At 39.4% G+C, this 16,473-nt stretch overlaps 2 protein-coding genes across 2 annotated transcripts; both read left to right on the top strand.

Moving 5' to 3' along the window:
• Positions 1-257: 257 nt before the first annotated feature.
• LOC133005203 (acidic mammalian chitinase-like) lies at positions 258-3,422 on the top strand. Its single transcript, XM_061074808.1, has 11 exons — positions 258-343; positions 441-467; positions 571-775; positions 851-907; positions 999-1,164; positions 1,252-1,376; positions 1,453-1,576; positions 2,107-2,289; positions 2,366-2,482; positions 2,572-2,704; positions 2,804-3,422. The coding sequence occupies exons 1-11, from the start codon at positions 319-321 to the stop codon at positions 3,106-3,108; spliced, it is 1,467 nt and encodes a 488-aa protein (XP_060930791.1). The 5' UTR covers positions 258-318; the 3' UTR covers positions 3,109-3,422.
• Positions 3,423-9,733: 6,311 nt separating this feature from the next.
• LOC133004667 (chitinase-3-like protein 2) lies at positions 9,734-14,003 on the top strand. Its single transcript, XM_061074140.1, has 12 exons — positions 9,734-9,756; positions 10,643-10,674; positions 10,911-10,937; positions 11,080-11,284; positions 11,371-11,427; positions 11,812-11,977; positions 12,078-12,202; positions 12,298-12,421; positions 12,538-12,720; positions 13,174-13,290; positions 13,401-13,533; positions 13,699-14,003. The coding sequence occupies exons 1-12, from the start codon at positions 9,734-9,736 to the stop codon at positions 14,001-14,003; spliced, it is 1,497 nt and encodes a 498-aa protein (XP_060930123.1).
• Positions 14,004-16,473: the final 2,470 nt, after the last annotated feature.

Genomic DNA, 16,473 nt, shown 5'->3' with positions numbered 1-16,473 from the left:
GAAGGGGGGTAACCAGAAACAGTTAGATTGCTACACTGCCCACTCTATGGACTCTGTACCCGTTGAGTAAGAATTTATCGGTCCATGATCTGAACCACAAACATTCTCTCAAGCAAAGGTTTTCTTTGGGAGGTTAAATGTCAAATAATCTGTTATTTGACTGACCCTTAGGACGCAACAGTTTTGTGTACTAAACCTTTTTTGTGACACAATGTGTTTGTGGTTAACGATTACCTTGGTGCGTGTAGATTCCAGCAGCAAAACAAATTCAGTCAGTGTTCACTTTCGACTGCAAGAGCTCAGCCGAGGACGTTCACCATGAACAAGCTAATTCTACTTGCAGGTAAATTGCGATAAAAACCTACAAGATTGTTTTCTTGAATTGTTTTCTTGTCTTTTATTTAGGCAATGTTAATGGACTAACTCTTTCTCTTTAAAAGGTCTCTGTCTTTCCCTTGGCAGTTTGGGTGAGTTCATGAATTAATCAGTGGTAAATGCCAGCAATAGTTTTTAATTATGAAATATTCGGACCGAAATAATAAAGAATTAATTTCTTTTTTATATGTTAAGTGTCATCTGCCAGACTGGTGTGTTATTTCACGAACTGGTCCCAGTACAGACCCGGCAATGGGAAGTTTATGCCGTCCGATGTTGACCCAAATCTGTGCACCCACCTGATCTATGCCTTTGGTGGTATTAATTGGGCAAATGAGTTAGTCACCATAGAATGGAATGATGACCAACTCTATAAATCCTTTAATGGACTCAAACAGAGGTCAGTCCGTGGTTCTCTGTCATATTTTGTTGTCAAATCAATATTTGTTCCAACTAAATTTTAACTTTCACACAGGAATTCAACTCTTAAAACACTGTTGGCAGTTGGCGGCTGGAACTTTGGAACGCAAAAGTGAGATGATTTGCATAAAACAAATCAATGTAGATCAATATATGTTGTATTATGTCTTCTTGAACCTTTCTGTCTCCAAAATGCTGCCCAGATTCACAACCATGGTGTCAACTCAAGCAAACAGAAACAAATTCATCCAGTCCTCTATCAAACTACTAAGACAGTATGGTTTTGATGGATTGGACCTGGACTGGGAATACCCCGCTTCGAGAGAAAGTCCTCCTGAGGACCGGCAGAGATTCACTTTGTTATGCAAGGTCAGATCCAGAATTACTGTGAAGATGTTCAGCTGATGTTTCACATGAAGCAGGACGTGACTATGATGACTGGTGATTTGCTTTCAGGAACTCCTGGAGGCCTACGAGGCCGAGGGGACAGCGGCCGGCAAACCCAGATTACTTATCACTGCTGCTGTGCCTGCTGGGAAAGGAACCATCGATAAAGGCTACGAAATTGCAGAGTTGGCAAAGTACACCAAAATGTTCCTCTGCAAATTATGATCAGCTGCCATCATGTTTGAGTGAATCTTACTTGCATTTCATCAGGTACCTGGATTTTATCAATGTGATGACCTACGATTTTCATGGCACCTGGGAAAGGGTGACGGGACATAACAGCCCGTTGTTCAAAGGGTCCCATGAAACCGGGGACAATGCTGAGTTAAATACTGTGAGTACACAGATTCATGTTCAGCTGCATCATGAATGCAAACATGTATTTGTTATTATTATTATCTGAGTTGGTTTTTACATCTGCCTGTTTTTATGTGTATTGCCAATTTGTGTATTTAAAATATTGCAACTAGAAAAAAAAGGTTGTCTGGTCGGTGGAAGAGTTGGTGCATTGATTAACTCAGATTGGAAACAGTTTTAGCAAAATAATCCAGATGTGCATGAAGAATGTGATTCAAGGTTTCTGTTCAGATGGAGAGATGAAGACTAGCAATAACATCAGATCTCAAAACCCAATGGATATCGTGTGTCAACACATAAGCCTCTGGGGGCAACATCCAATATTTTGAGAGTGAATGTAGGGGCCAACATAACCGTCTCCTTAGCATTGGTCTCTCTCAATAAGCCCAGCTCTTTAAATTAACATAACAGGAAACACTTGCAGATTCTCTGGAAATATGGTTAAAATTTGCACAAAATTTTGTGGAAAACTCGATTTCTGCCCGTCTCTTTTCATTTACATTTCAGGACTTTGCTATGAAGTACTGGCGGGACAAGGGAACACCTGTGGAAAAGCTCAATATGGGATTTGCCACATATGGGCGAACCTTTCGCCTGTCGTCTCAGTCCAGTGCGGTCGGAGCACCGACCAGTGGTCCCGCAGCTGCTGGTGCTTTCACGAGGGAGGCTGGCTTCTGGTCCTATTATGAGGTGCAACTGGCAGCTTTTTTAGACATTGAACTTAACTCTCAGAGAGTAGGTATTTATTATTTAAATCTCTTTTCAGATTTGTACTTTTCTTCAAGGGGCGAGTGTCCAGTTGATTGAGGACCAGAAAGTTCCCTATGCCATTAAAAACAATGAGTGGGTCGGATATGACAACAGAGAAAGTTTTGCGACTAAGGTAGTTTTTCTTCTTCGAGGTCACGTTACAGACAGACAATGTTTGAATAGATTTGTTTTTCTTGAATGTTTCTGTTGTTACTGATCTAGGTTCGTTACCTAAAAGAAAACAGTTTTGGAGGAGCCTTTGTCTGGGCTCTGGATCTGGATGACTTCCATGGACAGTTCTGTCGACAAGGAAACTACCCCCTCATCAATTATCTTCGTTCTCTTTTGGCCTCAGGTAAACATAAAATGACACGCTAAAATGTTTCCTTTCATATGCATCAACAATAAATTCCGAGACCAGCTGAAGACGAATGATATATCGTTATTTCTGCAGATCTTCCTGCCCTTCCCGCCACAGAAACGCCTCAGACTCAAGTGACTCCAACCAAAGACCCTCCATACGTTACCCCTCATCCAAGACCCACAATCCCCACAATCCCCACAATCCCCACAATCCCCACAATCCCCACATCACCCAGTACTCCAGACAACTTCTGTGCTAAAAAGCCCGGAGGGATTTATCCCAAACCTGATGCCCCAGGTTCTTTTTACAATTGTGCCAACGGCATCACTTGGATCCAAAACTGCCCCCCTACTTTAGTCTTCCGCCCGAGCTGCAAGTGTTGTGATTGGCCCTAAAAGCTTCAACATTCTTAGTCATTTCACATGCTGTGGTTATTAATAGTGAGGTTTTAAAAAATCATAACCTACAATTTCATGTTTTGTGTGATGTAAATTTCCAAAAACTATGCAGGAATTTACAGTATACTCAGTAAACAATCGGTGCACTATATAGGGCACAGGAATGTCACTGACATTCGGACAGCATTACAAAATGCTAACGATTTTAATGTCAGTCAATATAAATAATTATATTATAATAAGAATTTGATTGAGAACTTTGATTTTGTCATTATCTCCTTTTATTAAAGAAAAAAATTCTATGAATTCAATTCTGGTGTTTGTTGTTTTTGTCAAAATAAAAGTCCACTGTTCAGCATGGAGATACTCTTTGACACTTTTGAGTTTCTCTTTTGGGATTCCATACATTTATTTCAGTTCCGGCCTCAAATTATATGGAGGGGGGGGGGCATGACCCAAGGAAGAACTGATTAGATTTCGATGTACATTTGGATCCAGGATTGTTTTTAGTTTTTTCAACATTTAATTCATAGATCGTAATCGAAAAAATCAGGCATGTTAAGGGGACAGTTGAGTGTGAGCAATCTGGTGCCGATGTAGTGGATTTTAATTTGGTTCCATAAAGTGATTGTTGTGCTTGGCAGTCGTTTGCTCTTCCCTGAGTGCTCTTCGAGTTCAGTGTGCAGCTCAGTCTCGGGCGTTTGCTCACAGGTGAGTATTGAAACAGCACACAATGGGATGACAGCAATAGGATATATACGCTAATTCTTATTATATTATGATTAGGATTATTATAATAATTGATTCTTATTAATAATAAAATAATCTCTGAACAAACAAATAATAAACTCAGAACAAACAGTTTTTAGATTGCATGTCATTTAGCTGACGCTTTTATCCATAGCGACTTACAATTAATTAGTGCTTTCAGTATTGATGAGGGGCCTTTTCTGGGGTTCAGTATCTTGCCCAAGGACACTTCGGCTTGAGCTGTGATACGAGCTGTCGACCTCCTGGTTGGAGGACAGCTGCCCCAAAATGTTATGAGTCAATTCTTCCCCCAAATTTCATGGTCGTCCGTCCAGGAGTTTTTGCGTAATCCTGCTTACTAACAGACGAATAAACACAGATGTAAACATAACTTACTCAGCAGAGGTGAATATTCCAACCTGCTTTAGATGCCCCTTCACCTGGTGGCCCTATAGCTGACGGCCTTGCCATGGCCTTATTACCAGGTCTGATGCTCTTAGAAAATACCAAAGATGTGACTTAACTTTAGTAGCTGTTCAACAGGTGCTGCCGGTAGCCAGGCATATGAGAGTAGACTCTATCATTAACTTAGTCATCCTGCTCACCCCTCACTCTGACGTCCTCGCTCTCTTTACGATTTAACGACAAGGCGTGTAGTTCCAGCTTAATTAACTTGCATTTTAATTAGTATAAGGAATGCCATAAATTATACCTCAGCACAGGTATGTCCTGAATCACACCCAGTAAGCAATGACATCAAGAGAGAATGGAATGTTTATTTTCCTTCTGTATTACATCTGCTGCACCCATGATACACTCTCCCCTGCAAAGCACACATGAGCTGAATATTCACGCAACGTGTAGATGTTGAGGGACGTGAGGGGTATAAAGTGAAGGAGAAGGGGAGGAGGAGGGTGTCAGGGTCGAGGGGTCGATCGAAAAAAGGTGGAGTCCTTCCAGTGCACCGACAAGACTTTAGTAACATTGATCAAAATGTGGAAGTTTATGTTTTTTAACCACTGCCCCTTCAAACATGATCAAACCATACTAACACAGTCTTGATGACAGCTTTTCAGTGTTTTGTACTATTAATATATAATACTAAATATAGTCAGTTATATCTGTCTGTGTAATTTTATTGATGAATATATTTAAACTAGTTTTCAGGGGGTTACACTCCCAGATTATAAATATGTTTTATTATTTAATTCATAATAATAAATTTGTTAATGATACCCAATGCTTGAACATTTAATTAAATATGCCTTTATTGTCAGGTACAAGGAAATATTGTGCAGAACAAGCCTGATTAGGTAATACTCATAAATTTAGAGTTTTAAGAGTGAAATAAAATCCATAAAAATATTTGAATACTATAAAAATGTTAAACTTAATGTAGAAATATGTTTATAATAGAAAGTGAGACAGAGACAGTACAGATAATATTAACATTAATAGTAATTGCCTTGGATTTTTCTATGTCTACACATTCAATTCAGTACATCACACAAGTCCACTAGGTTCTCATTGATCAAGTTAAAATAGGATAAAAAATATAAAAATAAATGAAAAATTAATATATATATATTTATAAATTTATATATATATATAAATACAAGGAATTGAGATAGAGACAGTATAGACTCTATCAAAGTATGTTATGATTTAAGGTTATTTAATATGACGACCATGGCATAATCATTGAAACACTGGAATTGCTAAAAAATATAGTGCGTTAGATTTCTTCTTCACGTGAACCATCCAAAGAGCACCTCAAACAAATTCAAGTGAGTCCACTAACTTATCCTGAACAAACATGTTGGAAGATTGTTTAACCTGAAAGTGCAAAGATTGAAGAGGATTTCTCTTTCTTTTCACTGTGTGAAACTGTGCTCTGAAGCAGGAGGAAGAGGGAGGAGTTCTGACGGAGCGAAGTCTTTTTGATGCATCTGTTTTGTTTTTTGTTTTTTTTCCATTAACTTTGCACGCTGTATAATTAAGTAGCTTCCAGTATGAGTCATTGATAATTTGTGTAATTATATATGTATGTGTATCTATCCATCTCCCAGCAGCTCATCTACAGCCCATACAAACAGCAGTATATCTCATGAATAAAATGATAGCATCACAAAGGCCCTGAAAACATCAATATTTCTCTAGAACATTGAATATTCGAGAAAATCGGTGAAAGATACTAAAAAATGTAATTGTTTCTTGTTAAGAGTATATCTGCTCAATTGGTTGTTTGGATGGTTTGTTGGTTGGTTGGCTGGTTGGTTGGTTGGTTGGTTAGTTGATTGAATGGTTGGATATCTGACGGAGGGAGCGTAGTCTGACAATTTTTCCAGTGAAATCTTTGTGACGCATCTGTTTTGTTTTTTTCCATTAACTTGGGACGCTGTATAATTAAATAGCTTCCAGTATGAGTCATTGTTAATTTGTGTAATTAGGGCCAGAGCACCGACAGTGGGAGGCCCTATTCAAATTGTAAGGATTATTATTATTTATTTTTAATTTTTTTCGACAAAAGAAGGGGCTTTTTGTAGGCTTTAATTGGATATGTATGTGTATCTATCCATCTCCCAGCTGCTCATGTACAGCACTGACAAACAGAACTGTATCTCATGAATAAGATGATAACATCACAATGGCCCTGAAAACTTTCATATTTCTCTATAACATTGAATATTCGAGAAAGTCTGTGAAAATAACTAAGAAGTTTGAATTGTTTCTTGTTAAAAGTTTATCTGCTTCCAACAACCCATGAACTGGCTTCACATTTTGTTTTAAATGTTCTTATTGTTGTTACAATATATGTCGATTGGTTGTTTGGATGGTTGGTTGGTTGGTTGGTTGGTCTATTGGTTGGTTGGTTGGTTGGTTGAATGGTTGGATATTGCATAAACTATACCCTTCGGATCATCATGAAACTTGGTGGAAGTAGTGGTATGGGTCAGGAAAGAACCCATTAAATATTGGTGCGAATCAGGGTTAGAATAACAGACCAGGACTTTTTTTCTTTCTTCAACAATGTGAGATGGAAGCGTTTCACAGATTTCCAGGGGAATAATTCATGTATCTGAGGGAATGACTGAGTGTGTGAACTTTGGTGCAGCTTGATTGAATTTAAGGGAACTGTCGGGCCATGGCAGAGGTATGCCCTCTACTTAGTTCAATTCAAGTTGAAGTCGTGTTTATAGATCATTTAATTAACCATGCTACAGACCATAGCAGCCATCTTATTACGTGATGAATTTACCGAGAACGTCAAAGGGAAAGCATTAAACGCAGCATTTATTTTCTCACTGGAGTAAAAACGTCACGAACTGGCCTGGTTTAAAAGACTACACCCCTTCTTATGACGGAGGTTTTTAATTCCGTGGCTGAAGAGTTCCAGGAAACTTTTGATCAAACAGAACATTTACCATGAATCACATAATACATTATATTTTTACTTGTTTTGTGTCTCTGCCAAGTGTCTGTTGTTGTAATTTTGACCTTTGCTTTTTTTAATATAGTTTTAATAGTGTGTTTTTAATTATTAGTTTCAATGACGAGATTTAATAGTTGCTTCTGTGTTTCCTTCCTCCTGACTGATCCAACAGGTTTACAGCGAGAGGAAAACCCCTTAAGGCAAATGCTACAATTCTGTTATTGTCTTTCATTGCAGAAAAAAAGAGATCATGAGATTTTGGGGGATTTCTCAGTTGATTTATTTGTGTTTATGAGTTGTCGGCTATAAAGCTCTAAGGCCAGAGGTCATAGCCACAGCCCTTCACCATGGAAATATACTAGCATGTGGAGTGAGCTAGAGATTTGGAGGTTTGCCATGCTGATCATCGGTCCCCAGTTTAAATCTAGTCTCAATAAACATTATTACCTCCAGCTACAAGGTTGTGTTGTCTTTTTTAGCAAAACTACGGATTACCACGGAAGTTAGTAAGATATTTATGAGTGTGCGCAATTTGATGCAGAACCAAGTAAAAATCTGGATCCAGTGAATTTCAATGTGGTTTCATAAGGGGACTGTTGGTGAAGGTATCAGCCAGAACCACTCTCTGTATTAGAAGATGAACTACTCTGCAATATAAAAGGAATTAAGGTTGGAAAGAGCCTGCACTCAATAATGTTCTTTGTCGAATCTCTTGTTTTGCCTATTTTGGGCACATTGGAATAATTGGAAGAGAATGTTTGAGACTAATATGCTCGATAAAGCTTTTTTGTTAAAAATGGGCACAAAGTGTAATAACACCCTGATCAACATGACAACTACAAAATATTGCTTCTAAATGTTTTCAGCATTAAGTGTCAACATATCAGTTTCAATTCATATTTGGTCCAATACTGTTTTCACTGTTGCAAATTAGCTGCAAACAAATGTAATTCCCATTAGACAGGGCTTGATCTGTACCCCTCAACAAACAGCACAAACGATGAGAGGTTTAAGTTGAATAAATTGAATATAAAATATGGAGACAATCTTACCCTGAGTCAGTCTCGGGTCTTGTTGTACAAAGGTTCCACATTTCATATGTATCATATTTTGAAGTCTAATACTTTACACCGATTGGTGCCTGATCACACTGATTAATATGCTGCTACCTGGTCCTGCATATATATTCTTCATTCACATTAGCTTTACATAATACCTCAATCCACTACGATTACTTGAATCAGTCAGTATTTATCCACGTTCCTATAGTTTTTACAGTCGTTATTCTTTTGACTGTCCTTTCAGTCATATTCTCTACTCTTACTTCTTGTTTTTACTCATCTTGACATGCTTCATTTGTCTTAGAATTGTCCTTCGGAGACAAAAAGGTTGATTTGAATTCAATTGAATTGAACATGGCCGGATACATAGAATTTCAGAGACAGGTTGGTGCCAGGAGGCTTGACACCATGACATGATAATCTGTATCCATGGATTGTTGTGATATAACTTGTGTCTCAAGCAACTTTTCACTTCACCACTGGTCTTTTTAACTATTCTCTGGCATCTTTCACATTTATTTGTTACAGCATGTTGTCTTATGCAAAGCACCTCACCAGTATTGGATATGTGCTATATAAATAAACTTGCTTCTAGGTGTGTCTAACCCAGTTGGGTGTGTGTGCTAATATAATTGTTTCTGGACATGCCTTGTATGATGATACTTCTCAGTTGTAAATTACAGTTTCTTTTGTTATCCAAGCTAACCTTTAGTGTAGGTGTGTTCGTACTGGTTTAGTGTTACACTCTGTAATTAGACATGCCTTTTATGATGATGATGCTGCTGTTGTTCATCTCCACTTATTCTTGCCTTGTTCTGTTCATTTATTGTGGGTCTGTGTTTAACAGTTGTTGTATTTTTACGTAGGTTGCATCATATTGTGGTGACGTGTCAAACTCTTGTGTTGATTTCAGGAGGTTGACAACTTGGGGTGAAAACTCAGTACGATCTTTTCATTATGATATTTTTGTCGCCTGAGAGACATAAGATGGATTTGTTGATTCTCAAACCATCTAAACAGACTGACCATGTCCCTAGTTTCAGTTTGTCATTCATGTCACACGTCCCTCCTCTCATAAGTATCCATTATATCTTTAGTGTCAAAATGAACTAAAAGAAAAAAACTGTTCAAAAGTGATCAACATGCTGTTGAAGTATTTTGCACACATTTTTAAATGTACTAAATGTTCCCCCGTCACCTGACGTCAGACGTTTAATCGTCTTTTGTCCACATGTCCACCAGGGTATAATTATTTTGCACATTGCAACACTTCATTAACTATCCACACCCAATGTCACTACCACACCCTAGGAGATATATAACCAATCTAACAGCCAGAAACTCATCAGTCCTCAATCAGTCAGGGTGGAGACAGTAGATGCTTCTTTCACCATTACCTTCGTAAGTATCCAATTTGCTCTGATTTAGTTGTACCACATTACTACAGATTTAACCGCTGCTGCACTATACCGGCTCTCAAACCAACTCACGCGCTGAGATTGTGTGATTATGATCATAATGATTGTTATTGAGCTTCATTATATTGTATTGATCTAATAGATATTTTTTTCATTCTGTTTAGCTCAGATCAAACCTGGTAGTGTACGATAAGATACTTTGCGATTAAACATGAAATTAAATTAAAAGATCTGATATTTAGATAAGAGCTTTTCTCACCATGCAGAGCTGTCATCAAGGGAGATGCTATTTTACAATGCACCAGTTGGTTCACAATGTACCACTTCCACTGGGCTATGGAACACTCATAGACCATATAAGCAACATTTGTGCATACATTCTAAGACTACTGGCAACATCTTGTTGAGCTCTTGAAGATGGGGGGAGGAGTTGTGGCAAATGGTGCTTTTGGTCTGAGATTCTGGTGCAAGAGGGACACCTAGTGGCAGTGAGCTCATAACCTTTAAGACGGGTGAACTATTTTTTAGATGAATTTGAAGCTTTTTCAGAGGCACCATCACAGCTGAACTCATCCTGTGTGTTTATCAAAAGATGACACAATACTAAGCAAATCAGCATAAATAGCATTTTTGGACTTAAAAGCTAAAACATTAAGGTCTCCGTTATAATGCAGTTCAAAACATGAAAATATTTATAAAAATATATAATTAGTATAATTGAACTAGTACTGAATCTCAATTAAGTGAAAATGCTGAAATTAAATGAAAAAAAAGTTTGTGCTTGAAGTGATGATTTGTATTAATACCATGTTTTTATTTCGTAATACCATATAAAAATGTATTCTTTATTTATTTTTCTTGCCATATAGTGACAACATGTGCAACATAGTTCTGACAGCAGGTAAGGCTCACTAACCAAGTAAAACACTCTCTTAAATATTCCACTCAACCAGATCTTAAAAATACATTTTTATACTTCAAATGACAAAAAGAAAAGGTGAAACCTTTTGAAATACCAGATTTTTTGAGAAAATTTCAAAATGTGGTCACAAGGTTCGAATTACATGTGGATTTAGATGAACTGACCAGTTTACTTTTCAAGTTAATCTCGTAATGATCCACTCTTTATGTTTGAAGGTCTCTGCCTGGTCATCGCCAGCTTGGGTAAGTGGCACTTATTAATCATAACAAATCTTCCAGCAAATAAATAAGGTTCTTAAGTCAACAATTGATGAGAGTTTGATAAAACTGCTGTCTTTGAAAACCAATTAATTCTGATTCAATCTTTTCTTTATCCATGTCTTAGGCTCTTCTGAAAGGCTGGTGTGTTACTTTAACAGCTTGGCCGAAGATAGAGCAGACGACGGGAAGTTCACGATTGAGGATATCGATCCGAACAAATGTACCCATCTGATCTACGCCTTCTCTGACATCAATGAATTCAATGAGCTGGTCCCCACTAGAAGAGCAGAAATATTTCGCTATCAGGTGTTTAATGGGCTCAAAACCAGGTTAGAACTTTAGCTTGTTCATATTTTAAAAATCATGTCAAACTTCTTATTTTTCCAATAATTACTTAAATGTTATGCTCCAACAGAAATCCTTCACTCAAAACCCTGTTGGCTGTTGGTGGCCCAACCTTTAACAAAGAAAAGTAAGTTATACTTCTATAGATACATAGGTACAAACATACATAAAAGAATTACACATTTGGGCATTTTCAAGAGTCCAGAAACAAGTGTAAACAGCAATAAAGTATGTTGGTATTTGTAATGCTTTGTCCATTCATGTTGTTTTTTGTGAACTGCTCATCCTGCATAGTACATGGTTTAGATGAAGCAGCACATATGGTTTGTGCCAAACCACTGCCTCGTTTGCAAACTTAGAGCAATGATCATTTAATAAGCTTTTATATTTGTATATGATTCTTACTTGTGTGTCCTGCTTCTAAATTATTTTATTGTATCCTACTAAAGATGTTAATAACTCCATATTATATTTAAGAAGATATTTAGAGCCCTGTGTTAAATATTTTCAGGTTCACTACGATGGTGTCAACCACACAAAAGAGAACAACATTCATCCAGTCTGCTGTCGCACTACTGAGATTATTTCAGTTTGATGGGTTAAACCTGGACTGGATGTACCCTGTGGGAGCAGGAGGCGACCCAGACAACAAGCAGAAATTTACACTGTTGTGCAAGGTCAGACCCTTTCCTTTCGAACTCAAAGAAATATGCCATAGGATCTGTTTTTATAGGATATTAGACTTGACTGAACTATGTTTTTGTTGTTGTTGAGTAGGAGCTCAATGCTGCCTTTGAGACTGAAGGGAACGAACATAACCGTGACCGATTAATCCTCACAGCAAGTGTCTCTGCTGAGAGAGAGGTCATTGATGCCAGTTATGAAGTCAAGAACATTACCAAGTAAACTAATTTTTTATTTCATGAATATTTACATTACACCCATGACCACATGTCGAAGCACTTTGGTCAACATGACTTCCTCTGCATTCTAACAGGAACCTGGACTTCCTCAATGTGCTGACGTATGACTTTCATGGCCCCTGGGAAAATGTCACAGGACATCACAGTCCCTTATTCAGGGGATCCAACGATACTGGAGACAAAATCTACTATAATACTGTAAATACCATGATTCATACTTAAATTGTCTGAACCCCTATATATATAAAGATGTACTTTAATCTTTATCGTCCCCCCCCCCCATACACACACACACACACACACACACACTTTAGGACTCTGCCATGCAGTATTGGTTGGACAAGGGAGCAGATGCACAATTGCTTAATTTGGGACTAGCTGCATATGGGCGAGCTTTTTCCCTTTCCTCTGCATCCAGTGATGTTGGAGCTCCAGCCAACGGCACCGGTGAAGAAGGCTGCTACACTGGTGAAGAAGGATTCTGGGCCTATTACGAGGTATTATTTTATTACTACGAGCTGTGAATGTAAGTTATTCATATTATTAGTGTTTATTGTACAATACATTTGGGATCAGGCCAAGCGTGAACAAACCTTTACACACAGTGGGGTTACAGCTTCACAAGTTGAAAGTGTTTCAAATAGTAATTGAAATGAACCAAGAATCAGAAATTTTCGTTGTCTGTGGACACGTAACATAGGTTACAACACGTTGCTGTAGAACACAAATAACGCAAATTCTGGAAATATTCATCTCATTTAATTCCAGCTATGGGTTGCACTTTACTATGAATCAATATTAGAGTACTAGCATTTGCTGCCTTACTCAGTTAGTTCTGTCCGTTGCCCAGTGATTCCAAAAGCAGGCCAATAACGTGAGGTTCAATTTGGGGTTATGTTAGGTCTGAACTCTATTTCTATCTATATGTGAAATGTGATGCTTCTTTTCAGACTTGCCTTTATACTGAAGGGGAGCTGGTCCAAAGGATTCCTGATCAGAAAGTTCCATATGCCATCACAGAAAACCAGTGGGTTGGATTTGATGATACACTCAGCATTAGTACAAAGGTAACCACCTGTAAAATTTAGTTATAAAGCTACAAACGACTCAGAACTCTGTTGAGACGTATTCTGTGTTTTGTTAAAATTAAGAAGTATTTTCCTCTTCATCCTCTCAGGTCAGTTACTTAAAAGGAAAAAGCTTTGGAGGAGCCTTTGTTTGGTCTCTGGACCTGGATGACTTCAGCGGAAATTTCTGTAACCAGAGCAGAAGTCCCTTCATCAGCCACCTGAATTCTCTCCTGGTTCAAAGTAAGACATTCTAAAAAGTGTGTGTAGTGAGGTAGTGATTTATATTTTTATATTTAATTAGCAAGTTTTATCAGCTTTTATTAACTTGATGCTTGTTTGGTGTTTCTGTTTGGAAATCTAAGTAATTACACTCATTAATACAAATCTATGAACTGATGCTTTTAGAGCCATTACCCCAATGTTCCTGGTTTTTTTTTAGGTTCCTCAACCTCCACTACCACAGCCTCAACTACATTGACAACAACTGCTGCCACCACAGCTACACCTACAATGACAACAACACCTGCTACCACAGCCTCACCTACAATGACAACAACTCCTGCTACCACAGCCTCATCTACAATGACAACAACTCCTGCTACCACATCCTCACCTACAATGACAACAACTCCTGCTACAACAGCCTCATCTACAATGACAACAACTCCTGCTACCACAGCCTCACCTACAATGACAACAACTCCTGCTAACACAGCCTCACCTACAATGACAACAACTCCTGCTACCCCAGCCTCACCTACAATTACAACAACACCTGCTACCACAACCTCATCTACTGCTACCCCAGCCTCACCTACAATGACAACACCTGCTACCACAACCTCATCTACTGCTAACACAGCCTCACCTACAATGACAACAACTCCTGCTACCCCAGCCTCACCTACAATGACAACAACACCTGCTACCACAGCCTTACCTACAATGACAACAACTCCTGCTACCACAGCTCCTCCTACAATGACAACACCTGCTACTACAGCCTCAACTACAGTGACAACAACTCCTGCTACCACAGCCTCAACTCCCACTACAACCACAACTACTCCATCTACCACAACCACAACTCCAACAACTACTCCAGCTACCACAACAACTCCAATTACCACAACTTCAACTACTACAACCAAAGCTCCCGCCACTACAACTCCCACAACCACTACCACCACAACTACAACTCCCATTACCACAACCCCAACTACCACTACAACAACTCCAACGACCACAACAACTACTCCAACTACCACTACCACAACCCCAACTACCACTACAACTCCAACTACCACAACAACTACTCCAACTACCACTATCAAAACCCCAACTACCACTACAACAACTCCAACGACCACAACAACTACTCCAACTACCACAACCCCAACTACCACTACAACAACTCCAACGACCACAACAACTACTCCAACTACCACAACCCCAACTACTACTACAACAACTCCAACGACCACAACAACTACTCCAACTACCACAACCCCAACTACCACTACAACTCCAACTACCACAACAACTACTCCAACCTCCACAACAACTACCCCAACTACCACAACCCCAACTACCACTACAACAACTCCAACAACCACAACAACTAATCCAACTACCACAACCCCAACTACAACTCCAACTACCACAACAACTACTCCAACCTCCACAACAACTACCCCAACTATCACAACCCCAACTACCACTACAACAACTCCAACGACCACAACAACTACTCCAACTACCACTACCACAACCCCAACTACCACTACAACAACTCCAACGACCACAACAACTACTCAAACTACCACAACCCCAACTACCACTACAACAACTCCAACCTCCACAACAACTACCCCAACTACCACTATCACAACCCCAACTACCACTGCAACAACTCCAAAGACCACAACAACTACTCCAACTACCACAACCCCAACTACCACAACAACTACTCCAACCTCCACAACAACTACCCCAACTACCACTATCACATCCCCAACTACCACTACAACAACTCCAACGACCACAACAACTACTCCAACTACCACTACCACAACACAAACTACCACTACAACAACTCCAACGACCACAATAACTACTCCAACTACCACTACCACAACACAAACTACAACAACTCCAATTACTACAACAACTACTCCAACCTCCACAACAACTACTCCAACTACCACTATCACAACCCCAACTACCACTACAACAACTCCAACGACCACAACAACTACTCCAACTACCATAACCCCAACTACCACTACAACTCCAACTACCACAGCAACTACTCCAACCTCCACAACAACTACCCCAACTACCACTATCACAACCCCAACTACCACTACAACAACTCCAACGACCACAACAACTACTCCAACTACCACTACCACAACCCAAACTACCACTACATCAACTTCAACGACCACAACAACTACTCCAACTACCACTACCACAACCCCAACTACCACAACCCCAACTACCCATACAACAACTCCAACTACCACTACCACAACGCCAACCACAACAACTACTCCAACTACCACTACCACAACCCCAACGACCACAACAACTCCAACTACCACTACAACAGCTCCAACGACCATAACAATTACTCCAACTACCACAACCACAACCCCAACTACCACTACCACTACAACAACTCCAACGACCACAACAACTACTCCACCTACCACAACCCCAACTACCACTACAACAACTCCAACGACCACAACAACTACTCCAACTACCACTATCACAAACCCAACTACCACTCCAACAACTACTCAAACTACCTCTACCACAATGCCAACCACCACAACAACTAGATCAACTACCACTACCACAACAACTACTCCAACTACCACAACAACTACTCCAACTACCACTACCACAACCCCAACAACCACTACAACAACTCCAACAACCACAACAACCACTCCAACGACCACTACAACAACTCCAACTACCACTACCACAACGCCAACCACCACAACAACTTCTCCAACTACCACAACCCCAACTACCACTACAACAAGTCCAACTACCACTACCACAACGCCAACCACCACAACAACTACTCCAACTACCACTACCACAACCCCAACTACCACTACAACAACTCCAACTACCACTACCAAAACGCCAACCACCACAACA

The sequence above is a fragment of the Limanda limanda genome, chromosome 7 (genome assembly GCF_963576545.1).
Source record: "Limanda limanda chromosome 7, fLimLim1.1, whole genome shotgun sequence".
Classification (NCBI taxonomy): Eukaryota; Metazoa; Chordata; class Actinopteri; order Pleuronectiformes; family Pleuronectidae; genus Limanda; species Limanda limanda.
Note: the sequence above shows the minus strand (reverse complement) of the source record. Positions and strands in the feature narration are given on the sequence as shown.